The sequence below is a fragment of the Emydura macquarii genome, unplaced genomic scaffold, assembly GCF_026122565.2.
Source record: "Emydura macquarii macquarii isolate MOO-44397 ecotype Brisbane River unplaced genomic scaffold, CSIRO-AGI_Emac_v2 contig_729, whole genome shotgun sequence".
NCBI lineage: Eukaryota > Metazoa > Chordata > Testudines > Chelidae > Emydura > Emydura macquarii.
This window is the reverse complement of record NW_027130866.1, coordinates 1,504,379-1,529,162: the sequence shown is the minus strand read 5'-3', so window position 1 is coordinate 1,529,162 and position 24,784 is coordinate 1,504,379. Positions and strand designations below refer to the sequence as shown.

Genomic DNA, 24,784 nt, shown 5'->3' with positions numbered 1-24,784 from the left:
ACAGATATTCTCAGTGTGACAGGATACCAAAACATTTGGAAAGAGAATCCCAACTATGGAATCGTTTCCCTTTGCTCTAACTTTTACTTCCCCAAGATTTTCATCCTCTTCAACTGCACAGAGGCTATCAAACTGGGGGTACTGTGTCCCAAAAAATTTCCTCTGTGTACCTCTTTGGCTTTCTTAACTCCTCCAGTTCTGCCACTCTGGTCTCAAGGGCCTGTACTTGGTCTCTGAGGGCCATGAGTTGCTTCCACCAAATACACATGTACACCACCTGCCCACAAAGCAGGGAATCATATATGCTGCATTTGGTGCAATAAACTGGATACCCCCTATTCTGTGCTGGACTTCTGTCTGCATTATTTGTACTCCTGCAGGGTTTTTGTTTTGTTTGTTTGTTCTTTGGGTGCTTACTAGCCCAAGGGTAGAGTATATTAGGTGTATCTGGCTCTCATGCTCCCTCACCAAATTTCCCGTTCGGTAGCTCATCTGGTCACTTAGGAGCTGAGTTTTAAACCCCTGTTCTCCTTGAGTTAGTCCCAGCCCCTTGTCAAGGGTTTCTAAAGGGATTAGGCATCAAAGGATGGCAGACTAGAGCTTCACTAATAAACACTGAGCCAATCCTAGCAGGCCACTTGGCTCAGCACACAACCCCCAAAATAGACCACACTATAAATGTCAAGCAAGCAAACAGACAACAAATAAACTAACAGACAACAAACTCACCCAAGGGTCATATAGTCGCTCATCCATCTGGAGAACTCCTTTGCATAACTCCTGTTTGCTGCTCCTGTTCACTAGCTCCTCTGGTTGCTTCAGAACTAGCCTTTTAAATCTCTGTTCTCGCTGAGTTAGCCCTCCCCCATCAAGGGATCCTAAAGTGGTTAGGGATCGAAGGATGGCAGCCTACAGCCTAATCAATAAGCTTTCAGCCTAGACTAGGCTCAGCACAGTTGAAAGTTTATAGTTCATGACATCCTTATCACTGAAGGGGACGTAGACAAAAAGGCAATCGAGGACCATCGGACCAATCCGTGACAAATCGTAAAATGGTATCAGGAGTGTAATATTAAGCTGAATGCACACAAGCTGAAGCTGAGAACTGAGTTCCCCTAAATCAGACATCTGTTGACCTCTGAGAGAGTCCAACTTAACTCCAAGAAACAGAGAGCCATTAACTAAATACCCAGTCCTAAGAATGTGAAAAGAATCCAGTGATTTATAGAGGTCAGCTACCTTTCTGATAGGTGCAGTTTCCATATGCACCTATCAGAAGCTTGGGAACTCTTGAGACAATTAGCACACAAAGATTCCATATGGGAATGGTCAGAGGCCCAAGAATAGGCATTTGAATGAGTAAAGAAACTCATAGTTGGGACATCAGTCTTAAAGTACTACAACCTTACAGATTGTAGCTAGAGCTGCAGGGTGATGCCACAGGAGGTGAGCTAGGAGTCACAACAATGTTAAGCCAGCAGCCCGAAGAATTTGCTAAAAGAGCCCTAACAAATTCAGAAAGAGTATATACTCAGTAGAAAAGGAGCTATTGTTTGTGCTCTTTGGAATGATGCAATTTCACCAGTTCACCTTTGGGTACAAGGATACCATGGATTATATATCCAAGGATTGCATTAGCCCTTTTGGCCACAGAGTAACATAGGGAGTTTATGTTCACTTTATTATCCCCCATAATCCTTAAATCTTTTTCAGAGTCACTGTTTCCCAGGATAGTGACCCACATCCTGTAAATATAGCCTACATTCTTTGTTCCTAGTTGTATTACTTTACATTTGGTCATATTAAAAGACATATTGTTTACCTGAATTCATTTTACAGAGCTATCAGTGACCTGTCCTCATCATTATTTACCAGTCTCTGAATCTGTGTCATTCACAAACTTTATCAGTGATGATTTTATGTTTTCATTCAGATCACTGATGCAACTGTTAAACAATTTACAGCCAAGAACTGATCCCTGCAGGACCACACTAAAAACATACCTACTCAATAATGATTCCTGTTTACAATTACATTTACAGATGTGTCTTTTATCCAGTTTTTTATCCATTTAATGCATGTCAAAGTTAATGTTCATTGTTATATATATTTTAATCAAAATGTTGTGTAGTACCTGTGACTCTGAGAGCCCATCAATACCAACCAGCAGAGTTCCAACCCCATCATACTGTAATACATGCATTGCCCCAATACATTGCTTAATATATACCTCAAAGGTGTCAGGTAAGGTATTCTATGTAAACTGGTGACATGCTGGTCGCAAAAATCATTATGTAATGAACGTATGGATTATGCACAAAGAGTTATAGCAGTGTGTTGGAAATATATTCTTAAACTCCATTTGGGAAGCAACACATTAGCCCCAGTTTGCCCTAAACAAAAGAATGTATATTTACTTGTCTGACAAGCTTGATCACTGGCACAGGATAGTGGAAGCATATTAACATATAAGGTAAACAAAGCCATCAACCTAACAAGCAGGGGAAAAGACAGCCTAATGACCACACCCAGAACAGAATCTGCACTCCAGGAAACCTTCCTGGCTCTTGAAACAGAGACAAAAGACCACCAGGGGGGAGGGGAATCATAAGGGGAACAGAGACATCTGAATTATCCACCACTGGGGGAATGATAACATAGAGTACCCTCTGAGCCTTTGAAAGTTGAATTCTCTTGGCCTGGAAAGCAAGCTGGAGACAATGTAAGTGAGAAATCTGCTTGAACAAGTTTGTAACTTTGTGAAATTTACTTTTCATCACTAGAAAGCGAGTTTTGTTTTGCTTGTACCTATCTCTCATTCGTGCTTACTATCACTTAAATCTCCATTCTTTGTTAATAAACTTATTCTTGTTTTATTACAAAACCATCTCAATACTGTGTATTAAACTGGAGGCTGAGTACTCAGCTAGCCAACCAGACTGGTGCATACGCTGGAGGAGGAGGAGAACTTAACTTCTGTGAATGTCCAGTGACATGGACTGAACACTCCATAGACACATCCCTGGTGAAATCAGGAATTGGGATTCACTGACTTATCTGCAAGGCAGGGTTTGGACTGACTGAGTCCGAAGAGTCTGCTGGCAAGGCAGACAAGCTGTTGTGTCAGGAAGCTGACACAGTGCTTAATAGCAGCAAAACACTCTCTTGTTGAGGAAGAGAAGGAACACAGGGGCATAAAGTTCAGGGTACCCCAAATAAGACGTCACAGTCCCAAATCTAATGCATCACAGAAGTCTATTATATCAAAAATTCCTTTTATCAATTAAACTGGTAATCTCATAAAAAATATTCAGTTAGTTTGACACAAACTGTTTTCCATAAAACCACCTTGATTGGCATTACTTAACTTATCCTTGTAATACTTTATTAATTGAGTCCTATATATAAGCTTGTTCCACTATTCTCTCCAGGATCAAAGTCAGACTGACAGGCCTATGATTGTTCAAGGCCATTCTGTTCACCCTTGTAAAATATTGCCATAACACTAGCTTTCTTCCAGTGTTCCAAGGGTTATTGAAAATCAACATTTAACAGTCAAGCAAGCTTGTCAGTGGACGACGACATGGACTTTGCCAAGGCATATAGTCACCGTTGGTGCTCATTGCTTACAGAGAAGGAGCATGGGCATGAAGCACAGTTTTTTTAAGTTGACTTGCCGGGGCATAATCCCTGGAGGGGGGGGGGGGGGGTTTTCCCCACGGGGGGGGAAGTCCGAAAGCAAAACTAACTAACTAAAACACTAATACTTGACAAGAACAAGAAAAAATACTATCTGCTACCATATACAAGAAGGGACAACCAATTCTCTTAAGTAAGCTAAGAGCACGGAGGAACAGGGTTCTGACTCTGGCCATACAGCGGTAAGAGGGAACTGGTGCAGTGTCGACCTGCATGGCCTCTTATAGCCTCGACTGCAGACATAAGGATGACACATGACTGGTACAGTATTGTTCCGGTGCATGGCGTGCATGCGCACCCCACATTTCAAATCCATATAGGGACCATCACTCGAAGAACAACTTTTCGATACAAAGTTATCAGGACCTGCTGATTTTAGAGGTTTAACTTTAAAAGCTGCTTTTTAACAACCTACTGAGTTATTACTGGAAGGTAAAGTGTTTCATCATCATCATCATCATCAGACTTGACAATATCACCTTTTCCCCCCAAACACTGAACAGAAATATTTATTGAACATTTCTGCCATTTATAACTGCCTTCACATTCCCTTTAAGTCAGATTGTTGTTTTTAACCAATGTAGCCTTCTTTCTTGATTGTGGCTTTTGGGACATCTAGTTACTGGTGTATAGGGCCTAATAACTTGTGTTAGGCTAAAGTATCTTTCAGAAAGACATCCAATTTTGACTAGAGAACTTCAAGAGAGTGAGAATCCACCACTTCTTTCCGTAGTTTGTTCATCTTTGCAACATCCTTACTAAACTAGTTCTAAGGACTATAGCCAGCTCTAGGAGGCAACACTGTAGAGCTGGTGGGTACTTTAAATCTTTGAAAACCAGGAAATATAGAATTAAGTTACCCAACTCACCACGTTCTAGAAGGACATGAGGCAGAACTGGCCCACCTTAACTCTGTGACAACGAAGTTTTGGGCATTCAATTTCCTTGGTTTTAAAAAAATTCATTTCTCAGTCTTCCCATATTTCACAATACTGCCCTCCTCCTTCACTGCTGCTGACTGATTGGCAACATTTATCCCAGCCACAAAATGCAATGACTGCACGTTCACTGCCTCTGCATCATCTCGTCTTCTCTCTGCTTGCTCAGCACAATCAGGCTCTTCCTCCTCAACCCTCTTCCCTGGACGGGCAGTCATGACCACGGGCCTAGAAGCTGAGAAAATAGGGAGAGGCTGCAAGACTAGCATGAAGTCAGTGGCAACATTTTTTGAAGGGAGGACAGGACAGGAAGAATGGCTCCAGCAATCAGGACCAGGGCCTTGGGAGACAAGAAACTAGTTCCTTGCTCCAGACTTCTTCTTACATAAGAACAGCCATACTGGGTCAAACCAAAAGTCTATCTAGCCCAGTGTCCTGTCTTCCAACAGTGGCCAATGCCGGGTGCTTCAGAGGGAATGAACAGAACAGGTAATCATCAAGTGATCCATCCCATTGCCATTCCAAGCTTCTGGCAAACAGCAATCCCTGCCCATCTTGGCTAATATTGATGGACCGATCCGCCATGAACTTATTTAGCTCTCTTTTGAACCCTGTTATAGTCTTGGCCTTTACAACATCCTCAGGCAATGACTTCTACAGGCTGACTGTGCACTGTGTGAAGAAATACTTCCTTTTGTTCACTTTAAACCTGCTGCCTATTGATTTCATTTGGTAACCCCAAGTTCTGGTGTTATAAGAGTAAATAACATTCCTTATTTACTTTCTCCACACCAGTCATGATTTTATTGACCTATATCATATCCCCGCTTAGTCTTCTCTTTTCCAAGCTGAAAAGTCCTAGTCTTCTTAATTTCTCCTCATATGGAAGCTTTTCCATACCTCTAATAATTTTTGTTGCCCTTTTCTGTACTGTAGTAGAAAGTGAGAGCCTGAGACATGAGGCCTAGTATAACAGGCCATGTATGAGGCCTACGGCCTGAGTTAAAGTAATAGTCAAGCCCTGCTGTTATAAAGCAAAGTTAGCAGAAGTCAGGCTGGGAATGCTGGCAGACTCTCAGTAACTGGCAAGAACAGAGCTGATACACACATTCCTAAGGAAGCACTAGGTAGAGAACACTCATGCAAGCACATTCCAGAAAGGTACCAGAACATCCCAAAACCCCAAAGATAATGAGGGCTTACTGACCCCTATGGATAGAGAGGTTTTGGCCAAACCATCCGGTACAAGATAAAAGGTGGTATCTTACCACGTCAGATGGTGGTATCATACCATGTCAGAGAGTAGCAACTACATGTCATAGGGGCAATATGCAACTTCTTTGTATCAATGTATAAAAGAGGGTCTCAAAGGGAGTGTCTTTGTCCACTTAAGGGGGAAAGCCCTGCCATTTATTGAACTGGTCCATTGTAACAAGCATACATGTGTTGGTCCTGTAGAGTCTGCAGGATTATAGGACCGTGCTTTCTCTGCAATAATACTGGCCTGGTACCTTCGTTACTGAAACAGATCTCTGTGTTATTGGATAATCCGATTGTGGTTTGGTGTCTTAGTTATCTGCGCAGAGCTGGGACAGCATACTGACAACATGTACCTTTTCCAATTCCAATGTATCTTTTTTGAGATTGGGTGACCAGATCTGCACGCAGTACTCAAGATGTGGGCGTCCCATGGAAGTATAAACAGGCAATAAGATATTTTCTGTCATATTATCTATCCCTTTCCTAATGACCAACCCTAACTAAATCATCCCAGCCAGGGCTTTATCAAGCTGGGCCTTAAAAACTTCTAAGGACGCATGGTTTCAGAGAATTATCCACAATGACATGAAGATCTCTTTCTTGAGTGATAACTAATTTAGACCCCATCATTTTATATGTATAGCTGGGATTATGTTTTCCAATGTGCATTACTTTGTATTTATCAACACTGAATTTCATCTGCTATTTTGTTGCCCAGTCACCCACTTTTGTAAAATCCCTTTGTAACTCTTTGCAGTCTGATTTGGACTTAACTATCTTGAGTACTTTCACATTATCTGCAAATTTTGCCATCTCACTGTTTATCCCTTTTTCCAGATTATTTATGAATATTTTGAACAGTACTGATCCAAGTACAGACCCCTGGGGGCCCCATTATTTACCTCTCTCCATTCTGAAAACTGACCATTTATTCCTACCCTTTGTTTTGTATCTTTTAATCAGTTTCTGATCCAGGAGGGGACCTTTCCGCTTATCCCATGACCACTTACTTTGTTTAAGAGCCTTTGGGTCATGGACCTTTCTGAAAATCTGAGTACACTATATCCACTTGATCACCCTTCTCCACATGCTTGTTGACCCCCTTAAAGATTTCTAGTGGATTGGTGAGGCATGATTTCCCTTTATACATGCTATGTTGTCTCTTCCCCCAACAAATCGTGTTGATCTATGTGTCTGATAATTCTGTTTTTTACTATCATTTCAACTAATTTTCCTGGTACTGAAATTAGGATTACCAGCCTGTAAATTGCTTGGATTGCCTCTGAAGCCTTTTTAAAAAATTGGCATCACATTGGCTATCTTCCAGTCATCTGGTACAGAAGCTGATTTAAATGATAGGTTACATGCCACAGATAGTAGTTCTGCAATTTCACATTTGAGTTCCTTCAGAACTCTTGGATGAAAACCATCTGGTCCTGGTGACTTATTACTGTTTAATTTATTAATTTGTTCCAAAACCTCCTCTAATGATACTCAATGTGGAACAGTTTCTCAGACTTGTTTCCTAAAAGGAACGGCTCAGGTTTGGGAATCTGCATCACATCTGCAGCTGTGAAGACAGATGCAACAAATTCATTTAGTTTCTCCACGATAGCCTTATCTTGCTTGAGTGCCTCCTTTAGCATGTCGATTGTCCAGTGCTCCCACTGGTTGTTAAGTAGGCTTCCTGCTTCTGATGTACTTAATGGTTTGTTTGTTTGTTTGTTTGTTTTGAGTCTTTGGCTAGCTGTTCTTCAAATTCTTTTTTGGCCTTCCCAATTATATTTTTACATTTCACTTGCCAGAGTTTATGCTTCTTTCTATTTTCCTCAAAAGGATTTAACTTCCACTTTTTAAAGGATGCCTTCTTGCCTCTAACTACTTCTTTTAATTTTCTGTTTAGCTGTGGTGACACTTTTTTGGTCCTCTTACTATGTTTTTTTAATTTGGGGTATACATTTAAATTGAGCCTCTATTATGGAATGTGATGTTGGACAAGTCCTTTAGTCTCCGTGTCACAGTTTTCCAGATGTAAAATGGGAAAAACAGCACTTTCCTACCTCTACCCTGTAAGGGGAGTGTTGTGAGGATAAATACATTAAAACTGCAAGGTGTTCAGATGCTACAGTGATGGAGGCCAGCCAGGCATCTATCACTGACTGAAGTGTGCGGCAGTTTTGGGAGGACAGAACTGAAGCCCCCACCCCCACAATATCTCCTACTGCACAGCTATGTCCAGTCTTTTCCACCCTGCTCTTCCCTGCACACACACACATTCTCATTCTCTCTCTCTCACACACACACACACACGCACGCACACACACCCACCCCTCACTGTTTTGACCTCCATATCTCTCCAATTACTCAGACTCCCCTACTACTGCTCACTTTTTTCAACATTTCCTCTACCATGCTCATTGCTCCATGACCTCCCATCCCCAGCTCCACCCTCTTCATTGCCACATCATGGCCCCGGCTAAACTTGTGGTGGTAGGAAGATGGTGGGGCTGTGAGGAGTGTTATGTACCAGCTGGAAGCAGGAAGGGGCAGGGGCGTGGTGATACAGAATTCCTACCCTTCAGTCATTGAGTTACTGACAGATTGTCTGACAATTCTGACTATTACAAGAGCCCTCATTTTGCTGCACATGTGCATTTTAATCTGTTTGGCAAGAGCAACTTGTAGTTTCAAACTCTTGGTTTAATAACTAATAATGTAACTCTATTATCATACTCTGGATAAGATAAATGCCGAATGAGATCACCTGGGGGATGATTAGAACCATGGTTTGAGCTCCAAGTGTGTTCAAAAAAACATAGTAAGAACCAGATGATTTTTGTAAAATGTTTTTGGCAGGTGGTACCTCAGAAAGCCCTTGCTAAATGACTCCACTGCACTACCAATAGTACTTTGCACATCCATATCTTATGGCAAATTAAAGATGATGCAAGTAAGCACGTGGAGTTTGGAGCGCTTAACATAGTTGACCTTTAAACAGAAATCAATGCTCAACCTTAACTATAGCAGAGCTAATTCTCTGATATAACAATTTGGAAAATTCTTGTATACATATACTTGTCCAGTTCCATTTTGAATCTTGTCGGACTCTTGGCCTCAATGACTTGCTGTGGCAATGAGTTCCACAATTTATGCACTGTGTGAAAACATATTTCCTGTAGTCACTTTTGAATTTGCTACCTTTCCATTTCATTGAATGTCCCCATGTTCTTGCATTATGATATGGGGAGAACATAAGTTCCAGATCTACCTTCTCGAGATCATTCACTATTTTATATACCCTTATAACATTTTTTCTTATTCATCTCCTTTCAAAAGTAAATAATCACAGTCTTTTTAATCTCTCTTTGTATGAGTTTCTTTCCAGGCCAGCGATCACTGTTGTTGCCCTTTTCTGAACCCTCTCTAGTTCTGCAATATCCCTTTCAAATGGAGTCCCCAGTACTGCATGCAGTATTACAAATGAGGCAGCCCTACTGATTTATGTAAAGGCACTAAGATATTCTCCATATTATTCACCACCCCCATTGCTTATTCATCCTAAGATCTTGTTAGCTTTCTGGACTGCTACTGCATGTTGAACAAAGATTTTCTTTGAGATGTCTACAATAATACCCTGGTTCATTTCTTGAGGTGATACAATTCATTTGGAACCTTTTAAGTTATAAGATTAGTTCAAAATTTTCTCTTCAATGTGCATTACTTTGCATATATTTAAACTGAGTTTTATTTGCCATTGAATTCCCCATTTAGTAAGTTTGGTTAAATCTCTGAAGTTCTTCACAGTGCTCTCCAGTCTTGACTAACAAATAATGTTGTGTCATTAGGAAATTTTGCTACATCACTACTAAAGGTCTTCTCTATGTCATCAATGAATATATTAAAGAATACTGGACTTGGTACAGAACCTTGAGGCACCCCCATTGTCAACTTTTCGTCATGAAGCAAACTAACTGATTCTACACTATGTCTTCTCTCTTAGTCAATTTTTGATCCATGACATTACTTCTCTTCTCACCCCATTATTTCTTAGTTTCTTTAGTAGCCTCTTATAAGGTACCCTTCCAAAGGTCTTTTCAAAGCCTAAGTAAATTATGTCTGCTAGTTCTCCTTTATCCACTACCATATTGACATATTCAACGAATTCTGAGAGAAGAATGAAAGAAATTTCCCTTGCAGAAACTGTGCTGGATAGACCCTATCATACCATGATCTTACAGGTGTTTTATTGTTCTTTTTAAAATGATCATTTCAATCAATTTGCCAATTACAGATGAGAGCCTTACTGGTGTGCAATTCCCTAGATCATCCCTAGAGCCTTTTTAAACAAAACATTTACAACATTTGCCACTCTCCAATCCTTCAGAACAGTACTGGTTTTTATGAGAATCTGCATATTATTGCTAGCAGCTCAGCCATTTCATCCTTAAACTCTTTCAGAACTCTTAAAAGCATACTATCTGGGCCTGATGACCTATTGTTTTTTACATCATCAATTTATTCTAGCATCTTCTCTTCCATTATTCAAATAATTCAGTTTTAAATAGGAATTTGAGCATAATATGTCATCCACTGCATAACCATAAAGCAAAAGAGAGACAGAGTCAGCAGTAAAGACAGCCAAGAGACTGATAGCAGACAGGAAGATTTCCCTACCTGGCCGTGTTGGACCATTGCAATATTTCCTCCCAGGAATTAGAGAGGAGCCCAAGCACAGGGACTGATGGGCCAGAGAACCAAGAACGGCTTCCGATGAGGATTCTGCTGCAGCCCAGTGAAGGAATGACTGACAGTACAGAGAAATATTTAAGAGAATGCCAAGCCAGGCAGCCAGCCCCCTATAACAAAGGGGCCAAGGACCTGAGATCATTACACATAAGGCAGCAAGTCTGTATCCACTCATCAAACTGCTACACAAACTAATGGCAAAAGGCAATAGTCCAAGCTGCAGTGGGACACAGGTCTTCTGACATAGCTACAGACGCAGGACACCAGTGAAGATGAAACTGAAAACAACTACAAGGGAGTGGCAAACAGCTGGCACACACAGATCAGGCCAAGGACAAGGAGGACTTGAACTAACCTTGGCTATCTGGAGAATCAGAAGCAACAGGGCATATGGACAATACAGAGGATCAATAGGACACCAACCAAGAGAAAAAAGGCAGCAACAGGGCTGAAGCACATCCCCACCAAAAGCGGTAACACAAACAAGAGAAGAGAGAGACTGATTTGAAAACCAGCACAACTGAAATAGGACACATGACAGAGAACACTAGGTTGGCGATAGAAGTTGTGTGGCCATAGTGGGCTATATACGAATACCTCTGAATACACCAAGTAATCAAGAAACTCTTTCACGAAAAACAATTTCTTAAAAGATATAGTAACCTGCATGGAACTTGGAGGGAGGAACAGGGTTGTGGAACAGAAGAGTTTGGAGGAAGTCCAAGGAAGTCAGTCTGCATAGATATGTCTGGAATTCTAAGCTGCAGCACTTCTGTAAATAGTTGCTTTAACAAAGAACTGGTTTTGTTTAATAAGAATGGCATTTTCTCATGTTATTAAGTAGCACGCAGTAACTGAAAACCTTTCCTTTCCTTTTAAATTTAACTGAATTTTCCGTAGGGCTTGTTTTTGAATAATCATATTTCGAGAACGTTTTTGCCCTCAATGGTTATTGGTATGTATACTCCATTTTACTTCAGTTTAATGTAATTTTAAATTGAGAATTTCCTTGATTTTAAAATTAAAATTTCATAAGTGATCACTAAACAAAAAACCCTCAAAAAAGGTTAATGTGGTATTTTTAATGATGTTAAGATATGTAGCAAGAACCTTGAGTGTTTATTTTTTTTAAATTTTATTTTTAGGGCCAGATTCACCAGTACACTCTGACCACTTTAGCCCAGCCTGGAGCTGTGGCAAGACATAATCTTAGCTGAAAGCACAGCTTGCTTTCACTCTTATCAGGAGCAATGAGAGGCAGTAGCCATTTTGAAAACTTTCACTTTTGCTAAGGACCATTATGGCTATAGTTCCATTGAGAACAAAGGGAGATGACAACCATTCTGAAAAAGGGCAGTTCTCTGTGGAATGCTCTGTAGAAGAAAAGTATTCATCAGCCTACAATGACAGATAAGATTTGATAATGAAAGATAATGGTACAAAATTAAATTTAATTAATTAACTAATTAATTAATTAAATTACCATTAATCTTAAAAAAAATCCAAAAACTTCTAAAGTAGCCCGTGCACAAGATTTCAGTGAGTTAACCGTATGGGAAGTCTGAGGAGTCATTTAGTATCAAGAACGTTTAAGAGAAAAGATACAGCACCACATGCTAAATTTCTTCAAGGACTGATTTTTAAGCGATTACAACTCAAACTAATTAACAGATTTACCTGTAAAGTCTCAAAAAAACTCATTCTGTACCCAAAAACAGTAAGTACTGTAATTTGAAAATATTGTATTCTTCATGTATAACAAAATGGTTAATTCCCTCCTTTAAGTGCAAAACTCAACCCATCTTTAACTATGGAACTGTGAGCAATGCTCCCGCAGCAGGTAAAGAGACAGTGAAATTAAGATTTATTTTCATCCCCACATATCTACAGTAATTAATGTAATGATTCAGGCAGAACCAATACAATGTTAATATATACTTTTAAAGAAATAAAAGCCTGATGAAACAGACTGCAAAACAGTTACCACCATAAGGTCTGAGGGAATTATGTGACATAGTAGAGGTATAGTGATGAAGAGGTCTATTCATTTCACTTTATGGAAGAATAAGACACACACAGAAATTTTGTACACGTTACTTGAGACATATGGCCAGTATTCTATTGTCTTTGAACAACTACAATAAATGTAAGGTACATTAGCTGTGTTCTGTAACATATGAGATTCTGTAGGCTACAAAAGGAAACACTACCACAGGGTAGGTCATGATACATGCTTTCTCTTTGTAGTGACAGAACAACAATTAATCACCCATGTATCAATATTTTGTTCTAAATGCACAAAATAGTTGAAAGCAAATGTAAGCTTACGTATGCTGGAGTCTCCAAAGCATCTGTATTCACCAGAACTGGAGGGGGATTTGCCTTTAAAGGGAAAAATAAAAAAAAATGTTATGTAAAAACATGAAACAGAGAAAACAGTACTAAAAGATTTTGGTAAAGATCTATACAGCAGGAAAATGCGCTCGAGGGGGGTACAATTTCTAAAGCATACTAACATGTTGTGCATTAATTGGTCCATGTAGACCCTGCTGGTAAGCTTTAACGTGGTGCTGTTTGAAACAGTACTATGTTGAAGTGTACTAAAGGGAACCTTTAGTGCACACCGGTAGGGTCAAGAAGGACAAATTAATGAGCAACACAGTCTGCTCCTTTGACAAACCTAGTTTATTAATGTACTGTAAAGTAATAAAAAGAACAGGTTCAAATTTGAAAATTTAGAAATCTATTCTTCACTTAATCTACAACAGAATAGCATGCATGAATGTACTTAACATTAATAAACTAGGGTTGGCAAAGGAGTTTTAATTTACTATGTCTGAAAGAAAGAACAAACTATCCTTAAAGTTTAACCATGTCTTCATTACATTTTAGAATCATAGAAGATTAGGGTTGAAAGGGACCTCTGGAGGTCATCTAGTCCAACCCCCTGCTCAAAGCAGGACCAAGCCCAACTAAATCATCCCAGCCAGTGCTTTGTCAAGCCACACCTTAACAACCTCTAAGGACGGCGATTCCACCACCTCCATAGGTAACCCATTTCAGTGTTTCACCACTCTCCTAGGGAAAAAGTTTTTCCTAATATCCAACCTAGACCTCCCCCACTGCAACTTGAGACCATTGCGCCTAGTTCTGCCATCTACCACCACTGAAAACAGCCTAGTTCCATCCTCCCTGGAACCCCCTTTCAGGTAGTTGAAGACTGCTATCAAATCCCCCCTCATTCTTCTCTTCTGCAGACTAAACAAGCCTAGTTCCTTCAGCCTCTCCTCATAAGTCATGTGCTCCAGCCCCCCTAATCATTTTTGTTGCCCTCCGCTGGACTCTTTCCAATTTATCCACATACTTTCTGTAGTGGTGGGACCAAAACTGGACACAGTACTCCAAATGAGGAGTTGTCAGTGCCAAATAGAGGGGAATAATCACATCCCTAAATCTGCTGGCAGTGCTCCTACTAATGCAGCCTAATGTGCCATTAGCTTTCTTGGCAGTAATGGCACACTGTTAACTCATATCCAGCTTCTTGTCCACTATAACCCGCAGGTCCTTCTCTGCAGAACTGCTGCCTAGCCCGTCGGTCCCCAGTCTGTAGCAGTGCATGGGATTCTTCCGTCCTAAGTGCAGGACTCTGCACACAGTACCTGTGACTTTTTATTACTAAGACTAGATATTCTGTAATATCAGTCAAAATAATCAGAACTTTTACCAGTAGATGAGATTTCTAAAGCTCTGTAAACCAGTACTAAGATGATTAATCATTTGCTGTCATTAATCAAGTGAAGAAACACCACTTAAATTGCATCAAAAGGTATAAATGTTTTTATAAAAGCTGAAGTTGTTTCAGCCAATTTTAATTCCAATTTTCTTATATAACAGACTCATGCCTACGATTTCCTTCTTGAGTTCCCTTTAAAATAGAAATATTAAATTTGTTTGTAATTAGAGACGCAAGGGATTATGTTACAGTTATATACTAGATAAGGCACTATACTAATTGAGGTAAGAGCTATATACTGTCCTTGTACAGAGATCAGGGAAGAATGTTGCATAAAGAGGGGAATCTCAAGTAGGAGTAGAGAGGTTATTTTACCTCTTTAATTGGCAGTGGTATGACTGCTGCTCAAATACTGTGTCCAGTTCTGATGTTCACAATTCAAGAAGGATTTTGAAAAATTGGAGAGGGTTCAGAGAACCACATGAATGATTAAAGGATTGGAAAACATACCTTATAGTGAGAGACTCATGGAACTCAACTTGTTTAGCTGAACAAAAAGAAGGTTAAGGGGTGATCTGATTACAGTCTGTAAGTACCTACACATGGGGAACAAATATTTAATAATGGGCTCTTCAATTTACCAGAGAAAGGAACAACACCATCCAATGGCTTCAAGTTAAAGCTAGACAAATTCAGACTGGAAATAAGGCATACATTTTTAATAGAGTAATTAACTCGCTGGAACAATTTACCAAGGTCATGATGGATTTTCCCACCACTGACAATTCTTACATCAAGAATGGATTTTTTTTCTTAATGATTTGCTCTAGGGATTGTTTTGGGGAAGTTCTATGTCCTCTGTTATGCAAGAGGTCAGACCAAATGATCACAATGGTTCCTTCTGGCCTTGGAATCTATAAATCTATTTTGTAGCAATCATCTTCTCTCCAATAATAAATATATCTTTATAATGTATCAAAGAGATTGAGATTAACATGATCACAAAGTGAGTGGGGGTAGAAGTCCTGATTTTGGATTGCAGAATAAGAACAGAAGCCACATTAAAGTAGTAGATCATCTATTTATCTCAGGTGGGAAAGAGTGAAGCTTGTACCTCTTACTTCTATTAAAGCCTTTGTAATACACAGGGTAGAAAGCAAAAGGCAAAGAGTTACATTTCCAATCAAGACACTGGACACTGATTGAAAACTTCTCTCTTCTAGACTTCTGAGTGGGAGAAACAGGCTAGTCAGAAATAACAGTGATAGAAAGCCAAAGTATGACATGTTAGAGATTTTCATTTCTTGGCTTTGAGTCTCAAGGACAAAACAGCAAACAGATCTAGGAGCCATGGGTTTTAATGGCTCCACGTAACAAACATTGTTTGTGGTGAAGCACTGGAATGGGTTAACTAGGGAGATGATGGAAACTCCATCTTTAGAGGTTTTTTAGGTCTGGCTTGACAAAGCCCTGGCTGGGATGATTTAGCTGAGGTTAGTCCTGCTTTGAGCAGGGGGTTGGACTAGATGACCTCCTCCTGAGGTCCCTTCCAACTCTAATCTTCTATGATTCTCTGCCCTTCTTTCTGTATTTATCTGCATCCTGACCTATATTCAGGAAATATTTTAACACTTTCAGTCATGAAGGAGCAGAGTCTTCTGTCATGCATCCAAAATTGAGGCAGCATGTGAGAGAGAGGAGACTGGAAAGAGCTAGAACTTGAGGATTGGCCCTAGACACCACAACTTTTGCCACAGGTTGATTGGTACCTTCAGCCTGTTACCTGACTGTTTCAGACTGCTGTCACAGGGCTTGGTTATCAAATCTTTATGGGTCACTTGAAATATTTTGACCAGCAGAACTAAGAACATTAATTATACTGCTGTAGCTAGTATAATTCTCCATGTGGACACTCCATTCTGAAATAAAAGTGACTGGGGGGGAGGGGACAGTCTCTTAAAATATAATTTTTAAAAGGGGGGGTCACTTTTATTCCACAATAGTGTCTCCACAAAGGGAGATATATCAGCATAGCTACAGTTAAGACTGGGACTGTTCCTCATAGATAAGAGACAACTGAAGTGGGGGATATGACAGAGGTCTTTAAAATCATGAATGGTATGGAGAAAGTGAATAGGAGTGTGTAATGTGAGAGGGTAAATAATACAAGAACCAGGGGTCGTCCAAGGAAATTAATAGGCAGCAGGTTTAAAACAAACATAAGGAAGCAGTTATTCACACAACGCACAGTTAACCTGTAGAACTTGTTGCCAGGGGATGTTGTGAAGGCCAAAAGTATAACTGGGTTCAAAAAAGAATTTGATAAGTTCATGGAGGATAGATCCATCAATGGCTATTAGTGAAGATGGTCAGGGACACACCCCCATGCTCCAGGTGTCGCTAAACCTCTGACTTCCAAAAACTGGACTAGACGACAAGGGATGGATCAATCAGAATTGCCCTGCTCTGTTCATTCCCTCTAAAACATTTGGCACTGACCACTGTCAGACAGGATATTGGGCAAAATGGACCATTGGTCTGAGCCAGTATTGCCGTTCTTATGGGTGCACACGTTGGGCCGGATTTACAATGAACGCAATCTACCCTGATTAGGTGCTTTTGTAAATCCCTCCAAGATCCCTCTTTAATTTCCTTTGACTATCTGGTCCCTTCCTACACAAAAATGAGTGTTTCTAAAGTAAAGGTTAATGTTAACTTATTTTTCTCCACTGTTTCTTCCTTTTTTAACCTTTGTTACATGCATATGAAGTATATCTATCTAGGTAGTTACCTTAAGCATTTGTAATGCATCCATCACTATAGTATGTAGTTAACAATATTTATTACCAGTACCACCAATGATACAAACATTTAGAGAGGAGCACAGTTAGTGTTTGTTCATTACTTGTGATCCTTCTGCTAGCTTTGCAATAGCAGAACAATTCATATTATGTCATATAACTTTTTTCTTTAATTTTTAACAAAACAGCAACAATTTTTCTAAAAAAAAAAAAAAAATCATGTTGATGAACCATACCAGAGATAGCCCTTGAGACTGCATCTTATTTATCAGTAAAACATGGGAGTAGCAGTGCAAGCACTCTCATACTATTCCACCAGTATGCCTCAACCATGACCTGGAAGGAACTCCACCTTTAAGGTTCAGAAATAGTTCAGCTTTCAAGTTTATCTAATACTTGGTCTTTCTGCAAGAAAGGGCTCCAATTTTTATGTGAATGCTTGCCCACCAGAAATTGGATAAACCACAACACAGCAGATAGTAATGGCTTTCAATCACTATTGACCTGGACCAATTTAAAATGATAACGTAGAGATAAAAAGCTTCACACCTGTTACAAAAACTTGAACCATCTAGCCCTCTTTCTTCATAGTTTGTTTTACCTGGCTTTTTACACTATAGAAACTATTCCCACCACATTCTTAACAGTTTGACCACCTGACAGCGTTCCTTTAAAGTCAAATATGAAGTCAGAATCCACAGATAAAAATTTAAATGTTCTGAAAATCATATATTCATGATTTGAAAGAGATGGTTGTATTGAAAGTCAGGAAATCAGTCTAGTAAAAAGAGAAGGCACCAGAGAGCGGAAAATTTTCATGCCTGGCATAGAGAAATACGGACCCTCTTTTACCCTGATTACCCCATTGCTGGCTGTGACCAAACAACACTATTCACATTCAAGATAAAATTAAAAGCCCTTATTTCAGGTTTACTGCTTCACATTCACTTGGCCATTCACAGCATAGATTATTTCCTTCTGTTAAAATTAAACAATATGACTGATGAAGATCCATAAAAAGTGTTGGTTTTATAGGCCTGAGAACAATGTGGTGGGACTAGAGGAAAACTGTGTAATAGAGCGTCTCAGGTACACTAATACTAAAATATGGCAGGATAACAGGAGAAAAAAAGAGCATGATCAGTGAAAAGTATCTATTATTGATAATTTGTACATAATAGAGCAGATAAGTATAATATATCTAAAATCAACAGTGGCTTTTTTGACAGACATGGGGAAAAGGGAGCGTGGGGATATGAGACAGAGAATCCTTGTTTTTCCAGCCCTCTAATACTTATTCTTCTGGCTCGCGCACACGCAGAAAGGGGGGTGGGGGGAGAGGGAGAGAGAGAAAATGTAAGCAATATCTTAAAGGCAAAATCTTAGTTTAATAAAATAAAAGTAAGGAGGAGTGGGCCACGTCATCACACTGCACTGACAGAAACTATGGTTTAGTTTGCAATTTTACGCTTTTGCTTCGTAATTCAGAAGAGACTGGCACTGTACTAAAGAGTAGCATTGACAACAGTGACAGACTGAAGCTGGAACACTGGCTTGCCAGGATCTGGGCTCTGTCTCTGCATGAGTCATCTGAAGCTATCCAGCTGAACACAATGCACTGCTGGTAACAATTTACGATGATATTGGTTAGTGGTATAGGTGCACAGCAAGGATAGGAAACAGACTTGATGGGAGGAGTGGTTAGCTGCCTCCATATCTTACCCAAGAAAATAGAGAAGCGGTGCAGCCTAATTCCGTTCACCTTATACAATATATAGTATGCATTGCAAATGAGAAGCATGAGAACCTGCACTCCATTTAAGATGCTTTCACTTCAGCCTCAGCCAGGTGGGCGGTTTATATTTAATCTTAGTGGAATACGAGAATTTAGCTAGCCAGTAAGGGAAATGAGCCAATGGTGACTACAGGCATATAGAAAAAAGCCCAAGAGCCCCAGCAGCAGAACTTTCCACCAGTAACTAGGAAGCTCTCCTTTCAGTGGTAGTCTGAATTCAAGCTTCCTGCTGGGATTCTTAAAAGGCAGTGTATTAAAATAAAGGACGTTAGAATCTGTAGAATATGCTCCTTCCACTCTTAAGAAAACACAAATTAAGACCATATAAGTAGAAAGGCAAGACAGGCTATTCTGCTTTCCAGATTCCTGTGAGCACTAAGTGTAAGTGATGTCTGCTCAGAGAGTAGACTGATGTGAGCTACCATTGGAGGGGCCTGAGTCATAGTCTTGAGTACTGTATCGTGCAAGTACATGCCGCCATATGTTCCAACAGTTTGAGGCAGACCTGAACTGTCATTATTGGATATTAGGTCCAACCTTGTCCAGAATCAAGCCTCTGGAAGGCAGGCTTTGGCCTTGGTCAAGTGGAGCACTGCCCCCAATGAATTCCATTCTCTGAACCAGGACCAGAGTTGACTTTTGCTTGTTTATCAGCAGGCCCAGCACCTGGGAGGTGGTGCAGACTGTATTGATTCTGTGTTGCACCTGCACCTGTGAGCGACCTTTTATTAGCCAATCATTGAGGCAGGGGTAGATCTGCATGCCTGGGTGCCTGAGGAAGGCTGCTACCATGGAGCCGCCGATAAGCTGAAGGGAAGGGTGGTGAAATGGAAGTGGCGACAGCTCACCACAAACCTGAGAAACCTTCTGTGGCCAGGAAAGATAGAAATATGAAAGTATGCGTCCCTTTAAGTCGAAAGTGGTATACCAGTCTCCTGTGTCCAGGCAAGGAATGAGAGGCCGGTGAGACCATGTGGAATCTCAGTTTCTTGAGATATCTATTGAGGCAACCCAGGTTCAGGATAGGTCAGAGCCCCCCTTTGGCCTTTAGGATTAGGAAGTATCAGGAGTAAAACCTCTTCCCCCTCAAATCTTGAGGAACTTCCTCCAGAGCTCCAATATGTAGGAGGGATTGCATCTCCTGGATGAGGAGTTGCTCTTGAGAAGGGTCCCTGAAAAGGGATGAGGATAATGGGTGGGAGGAAGGGGTGAATAAAAAACTGAAAAGTATATCCAACTGCCACTATGCTTCGGACTCAATGGTCCAATGTTATGGATGCCCATGTCAGGATAAAGGGTGACAGTTAGTACAAAATTAAAAGGGAAATGAATCTGAAGTGGTGACTGGTACAGCGCCACCGGGCGCACCTTCAAAAGGCCTTTTGGGGACCGCCAGAATATCTTTGGGTTCCTGACTGGGAGGCAGAGGTGGACAGGAATGGTTGGCGCCATTTATGACCTCTGCTTTTGCATTTGTAGGGCTCTTGTCTGGGAAGCTTTGAGAACCGTGGGGGCCACTGGTGCCTGAAGTGCTTCCTGGAGGTCGACAAGAGTGTACTTCCCTAAAGATTGATGGGTGGCCCTGGAGTTTTTCAACCCATGAGGATTCGTGTCATCTGCTTCAAGAAAAGGGTGGAGCCTTCAAGTGGGAGGTCCTAGATGTACTGCTGGGGAAAGCTGGAGGACTGGAGCCAGGAGCAGCGCCTCATGGTGACTGCTGAGGCCACTGTCCGTGCCGCCAACTTGGCAGCATCCAGAGCTGCCTGTAAGGAGGTTCTGGCCACACTCCTATCCTCCTCCAAGAAGGCTGCGAACTCCTGCCTCAACTATTGAGGCAGGGAGTCTTTGAATTTATTCAGGGAATCCCACAAATTAAAGCGTCATCTCCCTAGCAATGCCTGCTGATTGGCGATATGTAGTTGGAGGCCACCCAGGGAATAAACCTTTCTTCTGAAAAGGTCCAGCTTCTTTGCCTCCTTTTGTTTCAGTAGCAACTCAAGTGGCTCTACTTGTCCCTTTCGTTCACTGTGGACACCACCAGGAATCCCAAGGAGAGGTGGGATACAGGTAGTCAAATCCACTCTTTGGCATGTACTTCTCTGCCCTTTTTGATGTGGGGGCCGGAGAAGAAGGTATGTGCCAAAGGGCCTTAAATCATTGCCTCATTAATGGGAAGGGCCATCTTGGCTGGAGCCGCTATGGCGAGGATATCTATCAGGCAGTGCAAAGTCTCTCTGAGCCCCTCTATTTCCAAGCCCAGCTTTGAAGCGACCCACTTCACCAGGTCCTGATGGGCCATGAAATTGTCCTAGAGCAGTAGATTGCTGGACCCTGCCACAGCCTCATCTGTGGAGGATGAGGAGCAGGCTTGTGCCGGAAGAGTGACTCCTTCCTCTTCCTTGATTATATCCCCTGGAGGCATCTCCTGGACTTCAGTATTGGGGTCGGTACCCCATCTCTTGGAGACCACCAAGAACGAGTGGTGTGAGAGAGGTCCCAATACTGTGGGAAACCCCCAGGTGTTCCAGTAAGACCATTGCATTGGCCAATGACCCACTGGCCAAGCACCCACTGGAGGGCTGGTCCAGAAGCCCGAAGCGGCGTAGGCTGAGTGCCTCTGATGGCCTTTCAGTGGCACATTCTCCTGGCGACCACGTGCAGCAGTACAACTTCCACCTCCACAGGGTTACACGGACCACTGGCATGTCAGGGATTGGGATGCCGGAGTCAGATTGGGCTTGTCTCTGGCAGGTGGCCAGGGCCTGGTGCCAGGAAAGTGCTCGGCGCTCCCTGCTCCTAGAGGCCATGGGTGCCAGGTGTCCCATTGGGGTTTAGAGGCCTGGCAGAGAGAGGAGGGCTCTAGCCACCTGAAAGGCCTCTGGTGTTGATGGAACCGTCAGACTGCTGATACCGCAGTGGCTTCCTGAGGTCAGCAGAGGGTCCCACACCAGACTCGATGCCCTTGGTGAAGTTGATGGTGCCGATGTGGACCCAGGGGCAGCAGAGTGGCCTGGTGCAGGTCTCATTCTCTCTCCCCACTTGTCTCTTTTCTGTGCTGGCAAGTGCCCTCTATCCATGCACTGCTTTTTGTTTTTCTTCCTTGGCACTGTTCACCATCTCCAGTGCCAAGGAAGAGCTCAGTGCTGGTGGCGCGCTTCGCGCCAATGCTGATATATTCGATGCAGAATCAGAACAACTTGGCTCTGAGATAGGTCTGAAGGTGGCTTCTATAAGGATAGCCTTTAGCCCTGGTGTCCCGGTCCTCCTTTGTGTGGGGAATGAAGTCCTGACAAATTTGACACTTGCCTTTATGTGAGATTTCCCCAACCAGTTTACATACAGGTCACTGATGGGCATGTGTTTGCCTCAGGTGCACAGAGTTTGAAGCCCAGAGATGGGCATTCCCAACCCCTGGGGCGAGAAGTGCCTCAACAATAGGAACTAAATACACTAAACTATCAGCACTACAAATGGAGAAGAGTCTAAAAAACTACTGAGAAGAAACATGCCAGAACAAGAAGGGTTCATTCCTGCAACCATCATGGGTGGTAAGAAGGAATTGAGAGGATGCAAGGCCAATGGGACCCCCCACTATGCTGGCATGAGGCTCCAGGGCAATAGATGATACCAAGGGAAAAATCTCCAGCAACCGTGCACGCAGAGCATACACACCTAGCATGGAATGGACATGACCAAGCCTTGAAAAAGGAATATTATTCAAATATGGGTATTTATAGTTTTTCTGTTTTTGCCACAGTAGAAATTTCCCACTTCTCTTCAAATGGTGTAATTTTTCCATTATATTTCAGTATCACATAATATGTTGATAACTTTTTTGAAGTTATTGTCAGAATATTTAATTCTACATGTAACTTGCACTGAAGCAATTGATTAGGCAAGCTCTAAAAAGTCACACTCACATCCAACAACCTTCAAACAATTCTTACACACATTTCTATAGTGCTACATATGATTTTAAACACATTACTCATTTTGTGACACTACATTTTATTTCTACTGAATTTATTTCCATCATAAACACCCTCAGTAGTATCTTTCAACTATTTCAGCCTCCTTTGCTGATTTAGGATTTAAAACCTACCTAACTTGTAAACCAGAGAAAACAAATTAACACAATGGTAACCCCTGACAAAGCGACATTTTGGAATAGGGATTTCTGGAAATAGTAATGCCCTGATCTTGCAAACACTTATGCACAACATCCTTAACCTTTAATAATCTTTTTAAAATACTATTAAATTATAAAGTAAAGGATATCTCAGAAAGGGAAAGCCCATAGATTTATGAAATAACAAATTTTAAAAAATGAAGGTGTTTTTACATTTACAACTTCAAGTAACTTCCTATAAACAGTATATGTATTAATTTAGTCACTTTGTAGTGCATAAAACAAACCTGACTGCAATGAGAAAACGTTATTTAAAAGAACACCCAAAAAAAAAAAAATGGGGGAAAAAAAGAATAAAAACCTGTGATGTAGAGGATGGGATGACAGTGGTCTCAGCAGGGACTGGCGGGACAGGGATCACAGGGACAATGGGAGAAGAGAGAGGAACAGCTTCTGTTGGCTAAAAATCAGTAATAAAAAAGGTCAAGAAAATAATACAATGTAGGAAAACACTCATACAAAACTTATAAATTGAGGAAATGTGCAACAGTCATATTAAGTAGATTTAGATTTAGATTTAATTTAACAATTAAAGGTGATATCTTTAAACAATAGACTCTTAAGTGCATAAAGATGTTACCTTACAATATACAGTGCATTCCACTACACAGTATCTACAAATACAGGACTACAAACTGAGAAGTAATGAGTGCCCACAACATTTACTGCCTTCAAGTCACTAACTTTGCAGAATCAGGAAGGGCCTGATCCAAAGCCCACTGGAGTCAAAGGAAAGACTCCTACTGACTTCAGTGAGCATTAAATCCAGGACACAACGCATCATCTGTTATGTACTGTAAAGAATAACTGAAGGGAAATAACTGACAAATTGAACAACAACTAGTGTAGTTTCTAGTTACTTCAGGAAAAAATAGTAAGGGATGGACTACATATGTTTTGCAGTGATTTAACGAAACTGACAGAAAAATTGTTTTAGTTAAATTGGTGCAACTCTCTAGTGTGGATTTAGTTACAAACAGCTTTATATTGGTATAACAAAACAAAATATACAACTATAAACACCTTTATGTTGACAGAATTGTTAGGGGGTTACTCCAATTTCATTATGTCAGTTTAGAAAATGATATAATTATATCAAAGGAACAAAATGTGCTGAGACAATTTAGGCACACCATTTCCGTGCTAAAATTTCATGGAGTTAAATAATTTTTAAAGGCACATAATTTAAAATACTGTTCCACCAACAAGCAGTAATATGAACTACAGGCAATATCTATTAAAATACTGAACTGCATAAAAGCAGAACAAAATTCTTAAGACTTCACTGTATATCAAAACTTGATATTCCAGCTAAACTTAAGATAACATGACTTTAAGCACAACAATTCAGCAAACAGGAAAACATTTGCAAACTGTTTAAGAGAATGATCAAACAGAATGAAAGAGCAGAAGATTTCAAAATTAAGCATGATTTATTTTAAATATATTTTTGCACCTTTATATTGTATGAAAAAGCATTTCAGTAACACTTCAAATAGTAAATTGTTTTAACATTAGAAAACAATGGTTTAATATTTTAAGAGATTACTACTAAATTGTTCTCTCAAAGGTATCAGAATATCCTTACAGCTTTAAATAAATAGCCTCACACAATTTTTTAAA

General features: G+C 40.7%; 1 protein-coding gene across 15 annotated transcripts in view; it reads right to left on the bottom strand.

Annotated features, from left to right (window-relative positions):
- DLG1 (discs large MAGUK scaffold protein 1) overlaps positions 1 to 24,784 on the bottom strand; it is a 302,234-nt gene that overhangs the window by 142,740 nt on the left and 134,710 nt on the right. For 8 of the 15 annotated variants that reach the window (XM_067542838.1, XM_067542842.1, XM_067542840.1 and 5 more), the window contains exons 5-6: positions 23,463 to 23,561; positions 12,972 to 13,025 (exon numbers count right to left, since the gene is read on the bottom strand). In XM_067542838.1, coding sequence (XP_067398939.1) covers positions 12,972 to 13,025; positions 23,463 to 23,561 — 153 coding nt within the window. Of the gene's footprint in view, positions 1 to 12,971; positions 13,026 to 23,462; positions 23,565 to 24,784 lie in introns of those variants that run through there. The other 7 variants (XM_067542847.1, XM_067542848.1, XM_067542849.1 and 4 more) reach the window with 2 other exon arrangements.